Raw genomic sequence first — 17,949 nt, forward strand, 5'->3', positions numbered from 1 at the left:
CACTATTTTTCGTTGTATTAGGTTCATATACTTGTGCCAAAATGATTTTCCGCTGTGTATTCTCACGCAATTTAGGATAATAATAATAATAATAATAATAATAATAATAATAATAATAATAATAATAATAATAATAATAATAATAATAATAATAATAATAATAATAATTGGTTCACAGGAAGGGAAAGGCGCAGTATCTGTCACACTTGCTATATGGATACCTGAACCGCGCCGTAAGGGAAGGGATGAAGGTGGGAGTGAAAGTGGAAAGAGAGAAAGGGGAGCCGTGGTGAAATTTAGAACGTAGGAGGAACGTGCGCGGTCCACGGACGAAATGCGCTTCAAAGCACGTAAAGTTGCGGGCCTAGCTGGCCTTCAAGTAATCGTGAAAATATGGTATTAACGACTGCACACAGGTTGAAATGCTCTAATGAGTCTATATCAAAGGAGTTCTCACTTAAAGGAGTATAGACACGTACATTTTCATTATCGGGATTATTGCTTTATTCGATCCACCATGCTCCAAAACAAAGGGAATGTAGTTCAAAAAACCTCAGCGCAGCTCAGTTAATTAATTATCAGCGCATTTATCGAGACCAGTTTCGGTTTCAGTCTCTCCGAGCACGGGCGCGGGATGACGTCAAAGATACGAAATCGCCACACTAGCGCCTCCTGCTGGCAAGACTTGTGATGACGTGAGCACGCATTCTTCTGACGCCCTCGGGTAGGGTTTGTCGTCTGCTTGCGATCGCACGTGGACCGAAATGTCGTCAAGCGGCGCTTCAGACTCCAGTTTCGAAATTATTTCGGGCGATGACGCGGATGTCGGCGACATTGCAAGGCACTTTGACTTTGACCCACTCGCCAGTGACTCAAGCGACGACGCAGAAAGCAACAGCAGCGACGAAAGCTTGGAGGGTTGGCGTGTTGGAAATGTCAACTGGTAAGACATGTTGTACTGATTACTTCTTCGAAACAGGCCGTCAAGTACGGCACATTTTTATTCCTTTAGCACGTACTGTGAATGTTGTAGGTCAAGGAGACATTAAAGTCTGCATACGTACTTTTTTGCCAGTTAGGCGCACAATATTGTAGAGCATGCTACAGCTTCGAAAATGGCCACCCTAGCAAATGTTTAACTACCGCCGCAAGCATGCTGTGTGGTTTGCTCATGCTCAAGCGGTTTTAAAGTATAGGCTGTGTTTATCTCGTGAATACAGACATTAATACGTACAAAGCTATCAGTAAAAGATCTCATGCCAGTAGCATTTTGATTGACTTTTTTTTCTTTTTAGGTGCCAGTGCGGCCACTGCCGCGCTATGGATACGGCGGTAGAATCGATATGCTGCCGCGAAATTCCGCGCGTGGTCGCCTTAGTGTCCGAAGGAGCCGACTGCGTTACAGAACACCGCACTTTCGGGGTAGCGTGCCTCGATATCGCCGCCGTGGAGGTCGCTTATTATGGCCTGGCGGAAGTTCGGCCAGGTATCGTGCAGGCGATAGACATCCACAGGTAACGTAAAACTGGCTGCACGCGGCATGTATTTGGCGTCAGCAATATCGGGAGCACACTGACTCGATTTTCATTGTGTGAACGAGTGAAGGGGGAGGGGGGGGGGGGGGGTTATAGGTAGGGACATTCTGCCCCTTTGGTTGCGGTGTCTCTGCAGAGTGCAAAATGGCTTTCGATAGCTATTTTTGAGTATCTTACCTGTTCGCATTTCCATAGGCACTTTTTCTGGTGTGCAAAAAAAAAAAAAAAACGCATAACGCGAACCTATTGCAACAAATGCTTTTAATCATTAGTATTTTTTTTTAAACCATATTGCTTAGCTTTCGAGAAATGCAATTGACATATAGGACATATAGTATAGCGATATAATTGCCTGGAAGAAATTCACATGCTTCATATTAATGAAAAGCATTTTCTTGCTTGGTATATATTTTGTGGCTATCTTTTTCTTATATAGTTGATGTAATGTAGATTTAGATGTACATTTTTTTTTTTTTTCAACAAATGACGAGCATGCTTGTTTTAGTTTGTAGTTTTCTGTAAGCATGCTTTTTCATCAGTCTCTTCTTGGGTATTCTGAAATAAATAAATCAATGCACAGTATTAGCATACATTGCTCAGCCAAATGATAGTGTCCACTTTTCAGCCGCTACAGGTACACAGCATACCGGCAGTTCGTGCGGTGGGTGTGGCACTGCCTTGGAAGAAACAACCGGACTGTCCTGCCGAGCTGTGTGGTTAGGACCATACGCGACACATTCCCTTCAGAAGAATACTGTGGCTTTAGGTACCCCGAGTATTAAAGAAAATTTTCCAAACGAAAATGACTCACTTTTATTCAGATGCAGTATACTTGAATAGAACACAGTACTCATAGAAGCAGGAACACACGTGGAATTTACAAAAATAACAAAAAAACATTCAATGAAACTTTGCATGCACATCTTTGTGATTCATCGCTGTGGCTGTACAAGAAGCAAAAGCATGGTGCCATACAAGCTCATGCCGCTTTTTCCTCCAGTTGTATTAGACTATATACCAAAGCAGTTACATGTGAAAACTAACCACAAGAAAATAGAGTACCTGCGATTGCTGAAAACACCTGCATGAGCTAAGTACATGATCACAGTACTCATACGCTTGCAGGCAGTATGACCGCAAGGTTAGTGGATGCTCCGAATTGTAAACCTGCCGCTAACACAACAATATGGGAGACGGTACCGAGCACACACAACTGGCACACCTCATTCAGAGCAGCATACATCATGGATAGAAATAGCCGAAACAATTGGAAAGAGATTACACAATGAAACTGCAGAGGGCTCTCGGGAAATCAAGACAAAATTATTTTACGACAAGCTGCATTCATGGGCGTTCTTGATACAGAAACATAATAAGTTATATTCAATAACAGGATAAATAGGGTACCAGTGTCCGTCTATCCCTGATAAACGAGCAAGAGCAGAGACCGAAATGCCAGGAAAAGATTCAGCCTATATTAGGGCCAACATTCCCCAAACGCCACTTGACTTGAGCAAGTGGTGCAACACTCAGCAGAAAGTAGTTGCTGCACTCACGCATCCAAACAAAACGCCCCTTATATTAGTCTCTTGTATGCGTTTCCAAGAAACACAGTACTTAACCTTGGATGGGTTAAGCATATTCGTCATTCGTACCCTGGAATTGCAATACTAATCGGTGGAGATTTTAACGCTCTGAACACTGTATGGGGATATGATTATGATTCTAAAAGGCGTGATCAAGTTCACACTGCCTTCACAGAAATGGAATTTACACTGCTAAATCATCCAGGAGTCGCAACACTACCTGCAACACAAACACACTCACCAGACGGTACAGTGGAGATGATTGCTAAAACAGGAATAACATCACCATTTACCAAACTGGAGTTATTGGCTGCTATAGAAGAAACGAATGGTAAAACTGCACCCTGACATGATGATGTTCCTTATGAAGTCTTCAAGAATTTAGAAGGAACCGCAGTTGACAGCTTGTTGGATGTGGTAAATGAGGTATGGTAAGGAGGAGAGATTCCACTCGGTGGTGGTCCCGATACCAAAGGCTGGGAAACCTCCCACAAGCCTAGAATCTTTGTGGCCTATCTCGCTAACACCCACAATTTGCAAGATTTATGAAAAGATGACAGCCACCCACCTGTCATGGTGGTTGGAAAGTAATCAAAAATACATGGTCATACACGTGTCGCCTTATAGCCACCTTGTACACACTGTAGTGACTAGCGACGTGGCGAAGACATACGACAGCGTGTTACATGCCAAGATTCTTAGCAACATGGAATGTACGGGCTTTCCCTTACAGCTCACAAAAGCAGTACATAATCTGCTTAAGGACAGGACATTTTCTATGTGGATAAACAAAAAATGAATTTGCAATCTCGAACAGAGGCGTGCCACAAGGGTCAGAGGTAGCACCTTTGCTATTCAATATGGCACTGATCCTTCTTAGCAGAGGGTGCTATGAATTCCTGGCTCCGCTGGACAGGCCGACATTGGAAACTGACTCTGGCAACGTTTAACGCTAGAACCCTAGCTAGTGAAGCTAGTTTAGCAGTGCTGTTAGAAGAACTAGAGGGTATGAAATGGGATGTCATAGGGCTTAGTGAGGTTAGGAGGTCGAATGAGGTATATACTGTACTGAAGGATGGGCATGTACTGTGTTATCGAGGTTTACCAGAGAGACAACAACTAGGAGTAGGTTTCCTTGTCAATAAGTATATAGCGGGTAATATAGATGAATTCTATAGTATTAATGAGAGGGTTGCAGGCATCGTAATTAGGCTTAATAAGCAGTGATAAGTATGACAATGTAGAATCGGCAATGCGAAAAGCAAAGACGCAGTATACTATACTAATGGGCGACTTGAATGCCAAGATAGGGGAAAAGCAGGCAGGAGACCAGGCAGTATAGGTGACTATGGCATTGGTTCTAGGAATAGCAGGGGGGAGTTACTAGCTGAGTTTGAAAGAGCGCAATAACTTAAGAATCATGAATATCTTCTTCAGCAAACGAAAGAACCGGAAATAGACATAGAAAAGTCCTAACAGGGAGACTAAAAATGAAATTGACTTCATACTGTGTTCAACCCCCGCCATTATGCAAGATGTAGAGGTAATCGGGAAAGTGCGATGCAGTGACCACAGGATGGTGAGGTCCCGAATTAGCCTAAATCTGAAGAAGGAACGCAACAGATTAGTAAGGAAGAAATCCATCAACGAATTAGCAGTGAGGGGGAGGGCAGTAGAGTTCAGGATCTCGCTACAGAATAGATATTCAGCTCTAACAGAGGATGGCGACATTACCCTAGAAGCAATGAACAATAATTTCAGAGATATCATTACTGACTGCGCTGTAGAAGTAGGCGGTAGGATAGGAGAGGATACCGGTAAGCTGGCTAAGAAAATGAAAGTTCACTTTGAAGGTAGCGCGAAAAACGAGGACCAAGAGTAGAAGGACACAACACGAGCGCTTTAAGAGGCATTTCTTAATCAAATGAAAGATTTGATTAAGAAACGCCAGAGTATGAAAGCTTCCAATCCAACAGACCAGATAGAATTGGCAGAGATATCAAAGTTAATCAATAAGCGCAAAGTGGCCGATATAAGGAACTACTATAACATGGAGAAAATTGAGCATGCTGTAAAGAACGGAGGAAGCCTTAAAGCGGTGAAGAAAAAATTAGGCATAGGCAAAAATCAGATGTATGCGCTAAGGGACAAGGCGGGCAATGTCATCACGAATATGGACAAGATAGTCAAAGTAGCTGAGGAGTTCTATACAGATCTCTACAGTAGCCAAAGTAGTCAGGACCGTAATGAGATTGGCGGTAGGGAGAAACAGTCAAACGTTCCACCAGTGACGAAGGACGAGGTTAAGAAAGCAATAGAAACTATGAAAAGAGGGGAAGCAGCTGGAGAGGATAACTATAGATTTGTTGAAAGATGGGGGGGGGGGGATGCTAGAAAAACTGGCCACCCTGTATACGCAGTGCCTGGTGTCATCGACAGTACCGGAACCATGGAACAACGCAAATATTATCCTGATTCATAAGAAAGGGGACGCTAAGGACCCTAAAAATTAGACATAGCAGCTTACTGTTACGTATAAGGTATTTACTAAGGTAATCGCTAATAGAATAGGACAACCTTAGACTGTAATCAAGCAAAGGATCAAGCAGGTTTTCGGAAACGGTACTCTACTATTGATCATATCCATACTATCAACCAGGTGATAGAAAAATGCTCGGAATATAACCAGCCCTTATACATAGCATTCATTTATTAAGAAAAAGCATTTGACTCAGTAGAAACCTCGGCGGTGATGCAGGCATTGCGAAATCAGGGGGTAGACAAGCCATACATGAAAGTGCTGGAAGATATATATAGTGGCTGCACAGCAACCATAATTCTGCATAATGAAAGTAACAAAATTACTATCAAGAAAGGGGTTAGGCAAGGAGACACGATCTCCCCAGTACTATTCACAGCTTGCGTAGAGGAAGTATTCAGAGACTTGCAATGGGAGCAGTTAGGGATAAGGGTAGATGGAGAATACCTCAGTAATCTGCGATTTGCTGATGACATTGCCTTGCTAAGCAACTCGGGGGATGAACTGCAAATAATGATTGATGGCCTAGACACGAAAAGTAGAAAGGTAGGCTTAAAAATCAATATGCAGCAGACTAAGGTAATGTTCAACAGCCTCGGGAAGGAACAGCAGTTAACATTAGGTAGCGAAGCACTGGAAGTAGTAGGCGAATGTCTACTTAGAACAGGTAGTAACCGCAGATCCAGACCATGAAAAGGGAATAACAAGAAGAATAAGATTGGGATGGAGTGCATTTGGCAAGCACTCGCAGATTATGACTAGCAGCTTACCGGTATCCCTCAAGAGGAGAGTATACAACAGTTGCATCTTACCTGTACTCACCTATGGGGCTGAAACGTGGAGGCTAACCAAGAGGGTTCTACTTAAGTTGAGGACAACCCAGAAGGCTATGGAACGAAAAATGGTAGGGGTAACATTAAGAGATAGGAAGCGTGCAGAGTGGGTCAGAGAAATAACTCAAGTTACCGACATTCTAGTGGAAATTAAGAAGAAGAAATGGACATGGGCAGGACATGTAGTGCGAAGAGAGGATAACTGATGGTCGCTTAGGGTAACAAACTGGATTCCAAGGGAAGGAAAGCGTAGCACGGAGCAGCAGAAAGTTAGGTGGGCGAATGAGGTTAAGAAGTTCGCAGAGGTCAAGTGGATGCAGCTAGCACAGAACCGGGTTAATTGGAGAAATATGGGAGAGGCCTTCGCCCTGCAGTGGGTATAGTTAGGCTGGTGATGGTAATGATGATGATCCTATTGGCGTGGAAATTAGCTGAAATATCAGAAGCGCGGTTCATGATATACACAGATGATGTCATGATTTGGTCTGCTCATAAACAACTTGAGAGACAAAAGCTACATCTGCAAGAGGCTTTACATACCATAGATGAGTACGTCCAAGATGCAGGTCTGGAATTGTCACCTCAAAGTCCAGCTACATTCATATTACAAAAGAGAATGGAAGAAAATAATTGGCAACGCAATGAGTCACCCTAAAGACTGAAAATCAGGCATTGCAAGAGGTTGATGAGTTCAGAGTTCTTGGCCTAGAAATTCACAAATCCGGCAAAGAACCACAATGGCTCCATAAGATGAAAAAAGTAGCTGCGACTTCCTTAAACTTGATCAAACGCATTTTGTCCAGGAGAGGAGGAGCTCGAGCGGACATGGCAAGACGTCTTGTACAATTGGTGTTACAGCCGAGGATACTATATCAGGCACAATTGCAAAGACTAACGAGGTGGCAATAGGTGGAATTGAAAATAAATAGAAATGCAATGCGCACAACCACAGCTTTACCAAAATTTACCCCTATCCTTATTCTCCAAGCATTTGTACAGCTGAATATGTCGACAGATATAATTGAACAACGAGAGGCAACAAGGAATATGAAGCGAAAGTATGTTATGCCCATAGCATCCTAGTACTATAGTGAAGTGGCAGTGCAAACACCAACAATGGCTGACCTCCCTCAATCTTCGGCCCAGTCACACAACTGCCTCACACTTTAATAACGCTGAAAGGCATGGAATGTCCGTTGTTCAGTGGAATGGCAAGCCTCTCTACTACGCGCTGACGAAAAAAAAAAAAAAGAGAGAAGGAGGGCACCTTTAGTGAGGCCAGGTGCTTTAAAAGGGGAATTAAGAGTGAATGTACTCAAGCGTGCTAACGTAGTGCATTTTGTGGTTCTTTCCTTCTTTCTCCGAAAAAGGCGAAGTCATTGTTAAAATGAGAAATGCAACAGAAAGCGTTAAAAAAAATATGAGCCCGGAGACGCCCACCGTCTCCCAGCTCCAAAAACCGTTTCGCGCTCAATATTTCCTGTTTGTATGGCATCACTGCATGTTGGTAACTTTGCAGTCTGAATACAGAAGTCAGCTTGCACCTTTTGGGGAAACGAGAGGACAAAAGTTAAATGTTGAGAATGCAAAGTAAAAGGCTTTCACCTATGCATATATGGCATATGAAGGGCTCTGCTTGGGACCTAACTAGTACAACGTATGGTCTCATACTGGGGAATCACCTGTCTTAAGCTGCTTGCTCAGTGAATTTCCTCGCTACTTACACGTGCTAGTGTTTCTGCGTTTTTCGGAAATATGTGCTTTTGAAGTGATCTTTTGCTGAATTGTCAATCGTGGGGCACGATCGCTGCGTCCAAGTGTTAAAAAAAGAAAAAAAAGCCACATCACTCGCATCGCGTGGCTAGGTGCAGAGCAAACTTGACTTTGAAGCAAACCATGAGGACTGAACAGGTAGAAAGGAAGTTGCGATTTGGTGCCTAAAACAAGGGAGGGGGGGAGGAGGGGGGGGGAGCCGTGCCTTTGCACCGGGTGCGGGTGACCCTAGCGACACCACTGGGTAAAAGAGTGGTCTAGCTAGCAACATACTTTGGCACATATGGCTGCTTTTGAAAGGGGCATGCACTTGCTATCAGGAGTGTATGGTAAAATTAAGTCCATTCTAGGGAATGGCTGATGCCCATAAAGAAGGAAGAGAAAAGTAAATGCCGGAGAATTGCAAGTAGCTGCTGGCAACTATCGGGCATATAGTTACTTTGTAAAGATGGTTGTCTCAGAAAGCTAAAGGTGATATTTGCTGCAGCGTTTAGCGAGGTGGAAATGGCGCTGATAATGGACGCAAGCCACTTTCCGCTGCTCCACAGGTATATCAGTTATGGTAAGAGTCGAAGTGAGAATCTGCTGCTAAGGGACATACCATAGCTTTGGGAAACCAAAATGTGGGCCTCACAGTAGGTGTACTATAGGCTGACCATAAAATGTTAGAACTGCGGTGTAGGGCACAGGAGCAATGAAAGGAACGAGGTGAGGAGCATGAGCTCCATCGTATTATTCTTGAATGGCCCACTGCAACACCAGCACCAGGTGAGAGGCTGTCATTACACAGGGACACCCTAATAGCCAGCATGCAACTCTGTCCCTAATAGACTACTTGATCTGGCTATGTGAGCCATAGAAAAAACTTCAACATAAGCATTCCCGTGTCATTATTTCAATTCACTGCAATGTGCCTGCTAGCTTCATAGAACGACAATAAACAATATATCAGTAATTACACTTCAACTTTTCATGCACAGAGTGACCTAAACCTACTTTTGACATCTGGGCTATCATTTGGTCATTTAAACTGAAGCATTAAAAGAAAAGAAATTAACTTATAGGTTGTTTAGCAATAATAGAAGCGTATCATGTGGTGAACCACGTACACTAGCAAGATGCTATGCATCATTACAGAAAAGGAAACATATGCAACTAAAGTTAGGTGTCTGCATTTCTTTTAACTGAAGCCGACACTATCATCGTCTGCAAAGAAGGTTCACTCAGATGTGCTAGGCATTGGGCGGTCATGCAGTTCATAACGTGACCTGCACACTTCCACGAGATCTGATATGTTGATGACCTCATAAGCACTTTTGAGGGGAGCTGGCAGGGACAAGGTTCACTCAGATGTGCTAGGCATTTGGCAGTCATGTAGTTCATAACGTGACCTGCGCGCTTCCACGAGATCCGATATGTTGACGACCTCATAAGCACTTGTGAGGGGAGGTGGCGGGGACAGCAGCCTGGCAGCCTGGCTGTTTGAGTCCATTTCTTCCTGCACAGCACAGAGGAGGCGACCCACATACCCTGCAAGAGCACATAAAGACACAAATGTTTTGAGCAAGCAGAATAAAATGGAAGCATAAACCAATTAGTCAGTCTTACAGTTACTTCCTTTACTGGCTTCGTGTCGCACAATGAATTATCAATTAATGATCACGGCCCCTCCAGATATTGTGCGCACTAGCCAACTAGGCTAGAGTTGAAAAGCATCACAGCCTCCTGGATCATTTTTACCTCAGCATCAAAATGACAGACAAAACCTGCTTGCAAAAAAAGATTACATCCCACATAATCACCTGTGAGGGAGAAAAGGTGTGCATTCCTTTGTTGGCGAGCATGGATATAGAGAACAATGCTATTTGATAGTTACTGAAGTTAACCTAGTTAAACTTGCACAATAAGTTACTAGCATGTTCAGTTAAGTTTCGGGTTGTGTTGAGGCTATGTACAGACCATGAGTGATGCCACTGAGGAAGGCTCCAGATTATTCTTCAATCACAAAAAAATAATTAATCTGGTGCATTTTATGTGCACCGAACTGATATTGCACAGCGGAGAGGCATTTTAATTTCTTTTATTTTAAAGTGCAGCTGTCTTCAACGCGATTTAATCCTTCAGTATCAGGCCCCAGTAGACAAAACAATTGTACTCACTATCTTTGCCAATTTTCCAACCTTCTGCTAGTGCACAATAATGTTTACAATGAAAGGAAGTGTAATATGTAATATTTTTATAAAACAGTTATCTTATTCAAGCATGGCAAACTGAGAAGAAATGCTCTACAAACCATAAGTAGGGGCTTCCTTGATGGGGCACACGGTGACCTCCCCTTTCCTCGCCTTTGGATACTTCCGCTGCCATCGCCGCTCTCCACTTTTTGTCACCGAGTGACTGTTGCCAGCATTCTCATTATAATGCAGAGCCGACAGGGCAGTCCTATAAAGTGTCATATAATGCACCGTTGTCTAAGTTCCAAGCGGAGACAGGGCAACAATATATAATTACAAATGAAATGGTAACATTGAGAGGAAAAAGAACAAAAGGAAGAAAATATAAGCAAAAACATGCATATTTTTCATCCTGTTCTTTTGACCAAGCTGCTTGTTTTATTGTTATTGCTGTGGCATGAAAATTGCCACCACCTAAGTTTTTAGGCACAAGCCTCTTAGAACCATGACACTGCTAAGGCCATTTTGGCAAGGTTGCTTGATGGAGCCACAACACCCACACCTGAAAACATGCACAATGAAAACTGCATTAAAGCAACTCATGCAGACCGTAAAGTGCAGGATATAAATCAGGATGCACTGTAAACAGAGGCATCCGATTCACAGTAAAATTCAATTTTTTAGGGCTTTCTAGAGGTTTGTTTAGCTTTGGCTCAATCGGAATTCCGCGGCCTGCTCGTGGAACTGTAGCAGCACTCTGTAGAAAATGAAAGCACCAGATGCCACTTAATGTGTTGGGGACCTCTTGAATAACATGAGGGAGGGAGGGAGGGGGGGGGGGGGGGGGTTCATGTTTTTCAAAAGGTCCCCAACACATTCATGGCTGAGAACTGCATTAGACCATCTCCATCAATATGTCCCTAACCGAACCTAATAATACTAAACACTTGCCTGAAAAATAAAGTGATGTGTAAGGAAGCCGAACTTGCAGCATACACCAACCATGAGTGTTACAGGTGACAAAGACAAGAATGCAGAAAGAAACAAAACATGTTTCAAAAAGGAAACTAATGGTTTAAACACTAAGAAAACTATTGGTTAGAGAATAAGCCTCCTTCATTTCACTGCAATAAATACTTTTCCCTTTAAGAGAGCCAGCAGTTATTTTTGCCCAACTTTTTCAGAGTGCCTACTGCATTAAGAGGACATATGTGGCCCACTTTCTCAGCACTGCTAATTGGTGTGGCAGGTTTGAAATAGTGCAGAGAGCATTCTTTTGCTATAAATCATGAGGCCACAGTTGGAACTGTAATAATTACAAAGAATTCATGTTAGCCAAGGCTTGAAAGGCAGCTGGACCTTGATTGAGCAGACGCACCTTGCTTGCATTCCATGATATGAAAAGGCATAAGCCTTTGGTGCAAACCGGTTTATGACTGCATGAAACGATTCCACACCAAATGTTTGCTGGTGGGGTGACAACTGCCGAATGTCATTCAGGAGACGCTTGCAGTTCAAGAGGCGGCAAAGTTTGTTGAATGAATCCGAGTCTGAAACAATATATGCAATAATAACAAGACAGACCTGAGTACCAAGAAACTGCAAGGAAGCTTGCATTACCACAAAAACAAGCTAAATGTCTGTTTTCATAACTGAGTGGTGTGCCTCTGCATAGGTTCATTTATGACTGTAAAGGGTACACTTTTGCTCAGATAAAATACAAGAAATGCTCAATGCATATTAAGACTTCAACACCATGACATGTAATAATGTTTGAAATTAGTCTATATTTCAAGGTTCTTTTCTCTCGGCCTTGTTAAACTTTCTGAATGTTAAATCTATAACTAACAAATTCAGAGATTAGTGATTGAATCTTTCATGAACCATTCCAACATAACTAGGCATCTATTTAATTTATAACAAGCAATTTAGCTGTTCAATATCATTCTAAATTCTATGAAGATGATGTTAATACTTAGAAAGAGCACCTGGATGAAACCACTTTCGTGGTTGCAGTTGGCCATGCTGGCACCTGTCATACAGGCCACCGTGGCCATGGTGCTTATTCTGCACGTGGTTCAGCAGACTCAGCCACACATGGACAGCCAGGTCTCCACTGCCAGCACCAGCACTCGCCGCAAAATAAAGATGATTGATTATGGACTTGGTCCACAGCCCAATCAGTTCACAATCTGCGGAATGTGAGGCGGCAAGAAGCTTTTTCCTCAGCCCTGGAAAGAGAACATGGGTATCACTGAAAGTGACGAAGCATGTTGTCTTTGTGTTAAGTGCATTCTTCTGCAACTGACCTTTGCTCACGTGCCATGTATCAAAGAGATGAGTCGTCTTCGCCCGGTTTGTCCGAAGGTACTTTCGTACCTGAGGATGACGATCAGTGACTATTTCGTTGATTGTAATCCCATGGCTATCCAAAGAGGCCAAGGCCCTCTTTAGGCCCTCCAACTCCATGTTGCCACTGCAAGTGACTTCAGTACTCTGTAAGAAATTGTATATTTAAATAATGAGCTAGACTTCTGGAAAGAAAACTGTAGTCAAGACTAGTACAAAATGATTTCTGTCCCAATAAACATACTAGTGTGGCAACTAGCCCACCAGAAAACAAATTTTTCGGCAATTAATTCGTGGCAGACAATTTTTTATTATCTGCTTTGAAAGCCACCATGAAAAAACAAACTTTTAGTCGTGAAGCATGGTATGCTGCACATTTTTTTAACACTGACTTTTCCTTCCATACTACTAGCCTGATTCCAGACGTTACCGGAAACATAGGCCATAAACATATTAGCATGTATATGCCATACTTACACCATATTCCCTAAAATAATAAATGCAATACATGCTGTGGTTTTTCAATCATACTGCTGGCTGTTCTTTCTCATACTTTCATCAATTCTTTCTATGATTATTTTACTTCAAACAGCAAATTCAAATTAATCAGAAAGCATGAGTGGCTGTTGCCTCCCTTAGTGTGGATCTCATAATGAGCCTCTCATTTCTCCACATTTATTTGCTTATGTGCCTGCTAGGCTGAACAAACACCAGTAAAGGTGATGAGTTATCTTAACATGTAAGAAAAATGATGGGTATGACTAATGGTTAGGTGCTTAGAAGAGTTTGCTCTCACCTGCACAAGCTGGACATCAATGATTTTATTGTAAGATGTTTCGAGCAAAGAGTATGTTCCATATTTGGCACTATAGCCTGGGGAGTCCGCTCGGCTGTCCCCAGCAAGTTTTGCCCCATTGCTCCTAACTTTCAGTGCGTCGAGCAATGCCTCCCGCTCCTCTTGCCACACCTTGGGTAACAAAACAACACCATATGCTTTGTGACATGCTTGTAATAGAAATGAAAACTTTTTGTTCCTGACTTTTGTTTGGTCAGAAATACATGTTTTCTGAGCAATGCATGCAAAAGTTCACCACAGGTTCGGCTCACAAAATATACACACCTTCTGCACCGCTGGAAATAAGAGGCGGCTCTGTATGCGGTCATACGTTCGCCTGCTAAAGCAAGCCACTCCAGCATGGCTGAACAAATGGAGGGCCTGAGTAGGGCTGCACCCTGCAAACAGAATTGCTGCGGCAATCGCAACATTTCCGCACGGAAAGTTTTTTTGCCTTGGCTGGCTGAACCAAGTACAGCGGTGGCCCTCCTCACATGTTGTTGTGATGACGGCCATTGAGCTAGACACCTGAAAATTGAAGAAAGCTTGCAATAATGAACCAATGCAAGGCTGTGGCTCCTTCAAATGTACACGCTATGACTAGTACTGCTCTCATTTCAAAATTATTATTAAAATGAGGCTTGATAACAGGAAGTGGAAGGAAACAATTTCGGAGACATTTAGATCAATGTAATCTTCCTGTGACAAGGACACAGTGCCACTTTGAATGAATAACATTGACATTTAGTGTTATTCCTGCAGTTTCACATGGTGAATTTTAGGGCTAGTAGTTGCAGAGTGCCCTCACATCGTGGTGTGTTTGGCAATATCACTTCATTTGGTCAGGCTAAAGAAGGAAATAAATAAGTAATAAATAAGTAAATAAATAATAAGTAAATAAGTAATTAATAAGTAAGTCTCAACATCAGCACACCCCTATAAGGTTATATAATATACATTTTTGAAATCGCAATGTCTTTAAATTTTTCGTCTGAGTTCTTGACTGTGTATTTCAATGGCCATCTCTTTTAAGTCAACACCAAAAAATAGTGCCCACGTCTTTACAGCTGCTCTCACTGCCAGTTCTTTTGAGCACAATGTTAGCTACAGCAGCAGCAATGGCAAAATCATTCACTTGTAGTTACTAATCAGTCAAGCCATAGCATGCTTAGATAAAAACAAACTGACGAAAACAAAACAATCACGTGAAACAGCCCCTGGGTTCACCTGCTGCACAAAAAGTCACTCAAAAAGATACCTCTTTGCTTGAAAGAGCAAGAGAAGTCTTGCTGACACGCTTATTGTCCGTTGAAATAAAATATGATCCAACCCTCTCTCTCGTCATCTTTGTGGCGATACAAAATCCTAACCTGGTCAAACATAGGAGTGCACTTCTCCTTCTTCATTGTTTCACATGATTGGCAATGTGAGACCAGAAATGTTTTGTCCTTGCCGCTTTCCAAGTTGTTCTTGTGTTCCAGTAGTCTGTTGTTAATACATTGTCCTGTTTGTCCTATATAACAGGTTCCACGTAGCTTCCTACTTGTACGGACACTTACACTCACTATGCCTTTTGTACTTTGCAACACATAGCTTTAAGAAGCAGCCAGGAATGACAAGTAATGAAAGCACAGCTGGGCATAAATTTCGCTATGATAGCTTGCTTACCTCCAACATAGGTTCAGCAGGAAGATGACACGTGCTGCAGAACCTGAACAACTCCAGGAGACATCCCTCGTATACAATGAATTTCCTGTTTAGACAGGCTTCATGAATCGACCTGTAAGGCAATGTACTTTGTCAGTTCACTATTGGATAACTGTTTTCCTCTCTCAGGCTCATTCTCTGCAGACAGTTACTTCATTATGGTTGGGGTGCCATCGTGCTTGATGCAACAATATTTCTTCTACAAGGTGGATGACTGTAGTGCTTGTTTTATGAAAATGTTTGTTTTTTAAATTGGCTTTTCACTAACTAGAATGAATTCTTGTATAAACAAAAACAGAAAGGAGGACAAAAGAACTAGTTATAACACATGCAAACCTGCAACTGAAGTTTTGACAAAAGATGATGTGGAACGATGATCTATACAAGTGAAAAGTGTGCAGTTGTGGGCATGATCTCATAAAGGCTACAATATGATATGTGCAGTGCAGGCAAATAATTTCCTATCTCAATTTGCAGAATGAAGTTGCAGTGTCATCTCTGCTACACTTGCAGAAAAGGTTACTGCTGCCATGGCAGGTAGTTCAGGGTAAGCAACTCCAGCACTTACGCTGCTGTGTTGTCCAGTGAAGGCCGGTATGATTTGTCGTTAGGATCATCAACAAAATCAAGTGAAGGCTCCGAGGCTAGAGGCGTGGAGCACAGTCTGTCTCCATTTATGAACGGCAAAAAGTCATCAGCATCAAGTTCTGTCTGGCATTCTGTAAAAGCATCGCATGAGCACCTATGTTATCAAAATTCACTTCCTCAGATGACTTAGCTTGTTAAGGAACTATGCAACTGAGCACAAGACTGCACGCTTTATATCAGAATATAGGTAGTGAATGCATACACACCAACTTCATTCCTTGAGTTGTCAGTCTGCGTTCCAAAGGATCTGGTTCTAAGTTTAATCTCTACTTGAATTGATTTCATGGCCACTTGTGCCTGAACTTGTGTTGCTATACTTTTTTTTGACCCAGAGCTGCTTGAGCATTGTGTAGTCGTGCCTGCATAATAAGGCGATATCAACACATATGCAACCATTTAAAAAAAAAAAAAATCTACTCCCAAACTCTTTGAATTCAGGTTCACAGTGATCCTCTGATAAGGTGACACGAAATGCAAATTTCACTACAGTCCACACATGTACTGCGTGTACTGAATGTCACCTTGTTACTATCTTTTTTTTAACAGAGGTCATAATCGCCCCTTGCCATCATATATGCAAAGAAAAAATGAAACACTCATGTTCAGCTCTTCGCATGAGGTGACGCGACAGACATATGCCTGGCATTGCGACTCCATGAGCTGCCTTATACAAATTTAGGTACAATAATTGATCTATTAATAGAAATATCTGAACAAAATGAGTACAAAGGTGTCAAATTGCTCAGATTGCAACAAACCGTGCTTGCTGATGCTAAAAAGTACGGTGTACAAAAATAAAAACAAAATTTAAAAAATTGAAATAGCGAAAAAACGTCGTTCATGTGTGCAAAACACAATCGCGTCATAAGGCGGGGCTTTTTTTTCTTCTTCTTCTTTTACGCCGCCTCTTTATACCGCTGTAAACACTGCAGGTCTAGAAATGCATGCCAACTTCAACAAAATCCATGCGCAGCTACTGTTGCGATGTGTTACACCGCGCGAGCGCCCAGGCAAGCGCTATCGCGATGTGTAGAAGGGGGCCGCCAATGCTCGCGTGAAAGCGAATGACATACCAGCACTTGCCAACTCGGACACCAAGTTGCAGTCGTCAACTTGCAAGCTGGAAGTACTGCTGTACGAGTCGACGTTCACCTGCGTTTTTTGTTCCAATTAGTGGTCAAACACGGCATACACGATGCATGAAAATTGCTGATCGATCTACAAACCTGATGCTTCGCACGTTTCGGCGGTCTTGTGTCGACTTCAGCGCTGGTGGTGCAGAGAATGCTGGGCACGGCGCCAGGCTTCAAGCGTGACTGTTTAGTTGTCATGCCGAACTGCACCATTAACTCCGGGTTGAAGTTGTAGGATTGCGGCGTGAAGTGAAGCGAGCAAATTCTACTCCCCTTCCTCGGAATCCAATCTGCGCGTCCGGACGTGCGAACAAAGTCTACCCAAGCTTTGCGTTGCGCTTCATCGCGGGGAAAGCCGTGGAACACAATCGCTTCGCCTGTTTTGCTCTGGCAGAAGTCTACAACACAGTTATGAGCCATGTTTAGCTTCAAACGCGTGAGAGGCACTCGAGCGGAAAGCGAGCAGCAGCGTGTACCTCCACGAGCAAGCACAAATGAAACAGACAGGATGTTAGTGTGTCGTCACTGTTCTTTGCTCTGGCAACTCGACGTCATGGTTGTTTGATGACGTCATGCTGTTTACATTTGATCACGTTTTCGTCACAATGATGTCGCTGTTGATGGATTTTGAAAAACGGGTCCTTTGCCTGGCTTGTGTTTAAAATCAAATTAAAATATCTTCGCGGCAGCGACAGAGGTTGGCATTGCATGGGTAGCATCTCTGTATATCTGGGAAAGCAATCGCATCTCTTCCGACGCTTCGAAAATTGGTGTCTATACTCCTTTAAGATTCGTGAAAAGCGCAAAAGCCTCTGGAGGAGCTCTAAAAAGAGATTG

General features: G+C 42.7%; 2 protein-coding genes across 2 annotated transcripts; one reads left to right on the plus strand and one right to left on the minus strand.

Annotated features, from left to right (window-relative positions):
• The first annotated feature begins 1,302 nt into the window (after window positions 1-1,302).
• On the plus strand, window positions 1,303-2,317 carry LOC146193431 (P2X purinoceptor 7-like). Its single transcript, XM_084600097.1, has 2 exons — window positions 1,303-1,514; window positions 2,161-2,317. Exons 1-2 carry the CDS (start codon window positions 1,321-1,323, stop codon window positions 2,315-2,317), a joined length of 351 nt encoding a protein of 116 aa, XP_084456223.1. The 5' UTR covers window positions 1,303-1,320.
• Window positions 2,318-9,608: 7,291 nt separating this feature from the next.
• On the minus strand, window positions 9,609-17,138 carry LOC146193432 (uncharacterized). Its single transcript, XM_084600549.1, has 11 exons — window positions 17,053-17,138; window positions 16,186-16,338; window positions 15,900-16,050; window positions 15,293-15,404; window positions 13,910-14,152; window positions 13,586-13,756; window positions 12,750-12,936; window positions 12,429-12,671; window positions 11,819-11,990; window positions 10,560-10,708; window positions 9,609-9,796 (listed from the first exon to the last, which is right to left on the minus strand). The coding sequence occupies exons 2-11, from the start codon at window positions 16,262-16,264 to the stop codon at window positions 9,609-9,611; spliced, it is 1,695 nt and encodes a 564-aa protein (XP_084456675.1). The 5' UTR covers window positions 16,265-16,338; window positions 17,053-17,138.
• Between the last annotated feature and the right edge of the window lie 811 nt (window positions 17,139-17,949).

Source organism: Amblyomma maculatum, chromosome 4, assembly GCF_055883805.1.
Source record: "Amblyomma maculatum isolate TAMU_Amacu chromosome 4, ASM5588380v1, whole genome shotgun sequence".
In the NCBI taxonomy this organism is placed as follows: Eukaryota; Metazoa; Arthropoda; class Arachnida; order Ixodida; family Ixodidae; genus Amblyomma; species Amblyomma maculatum.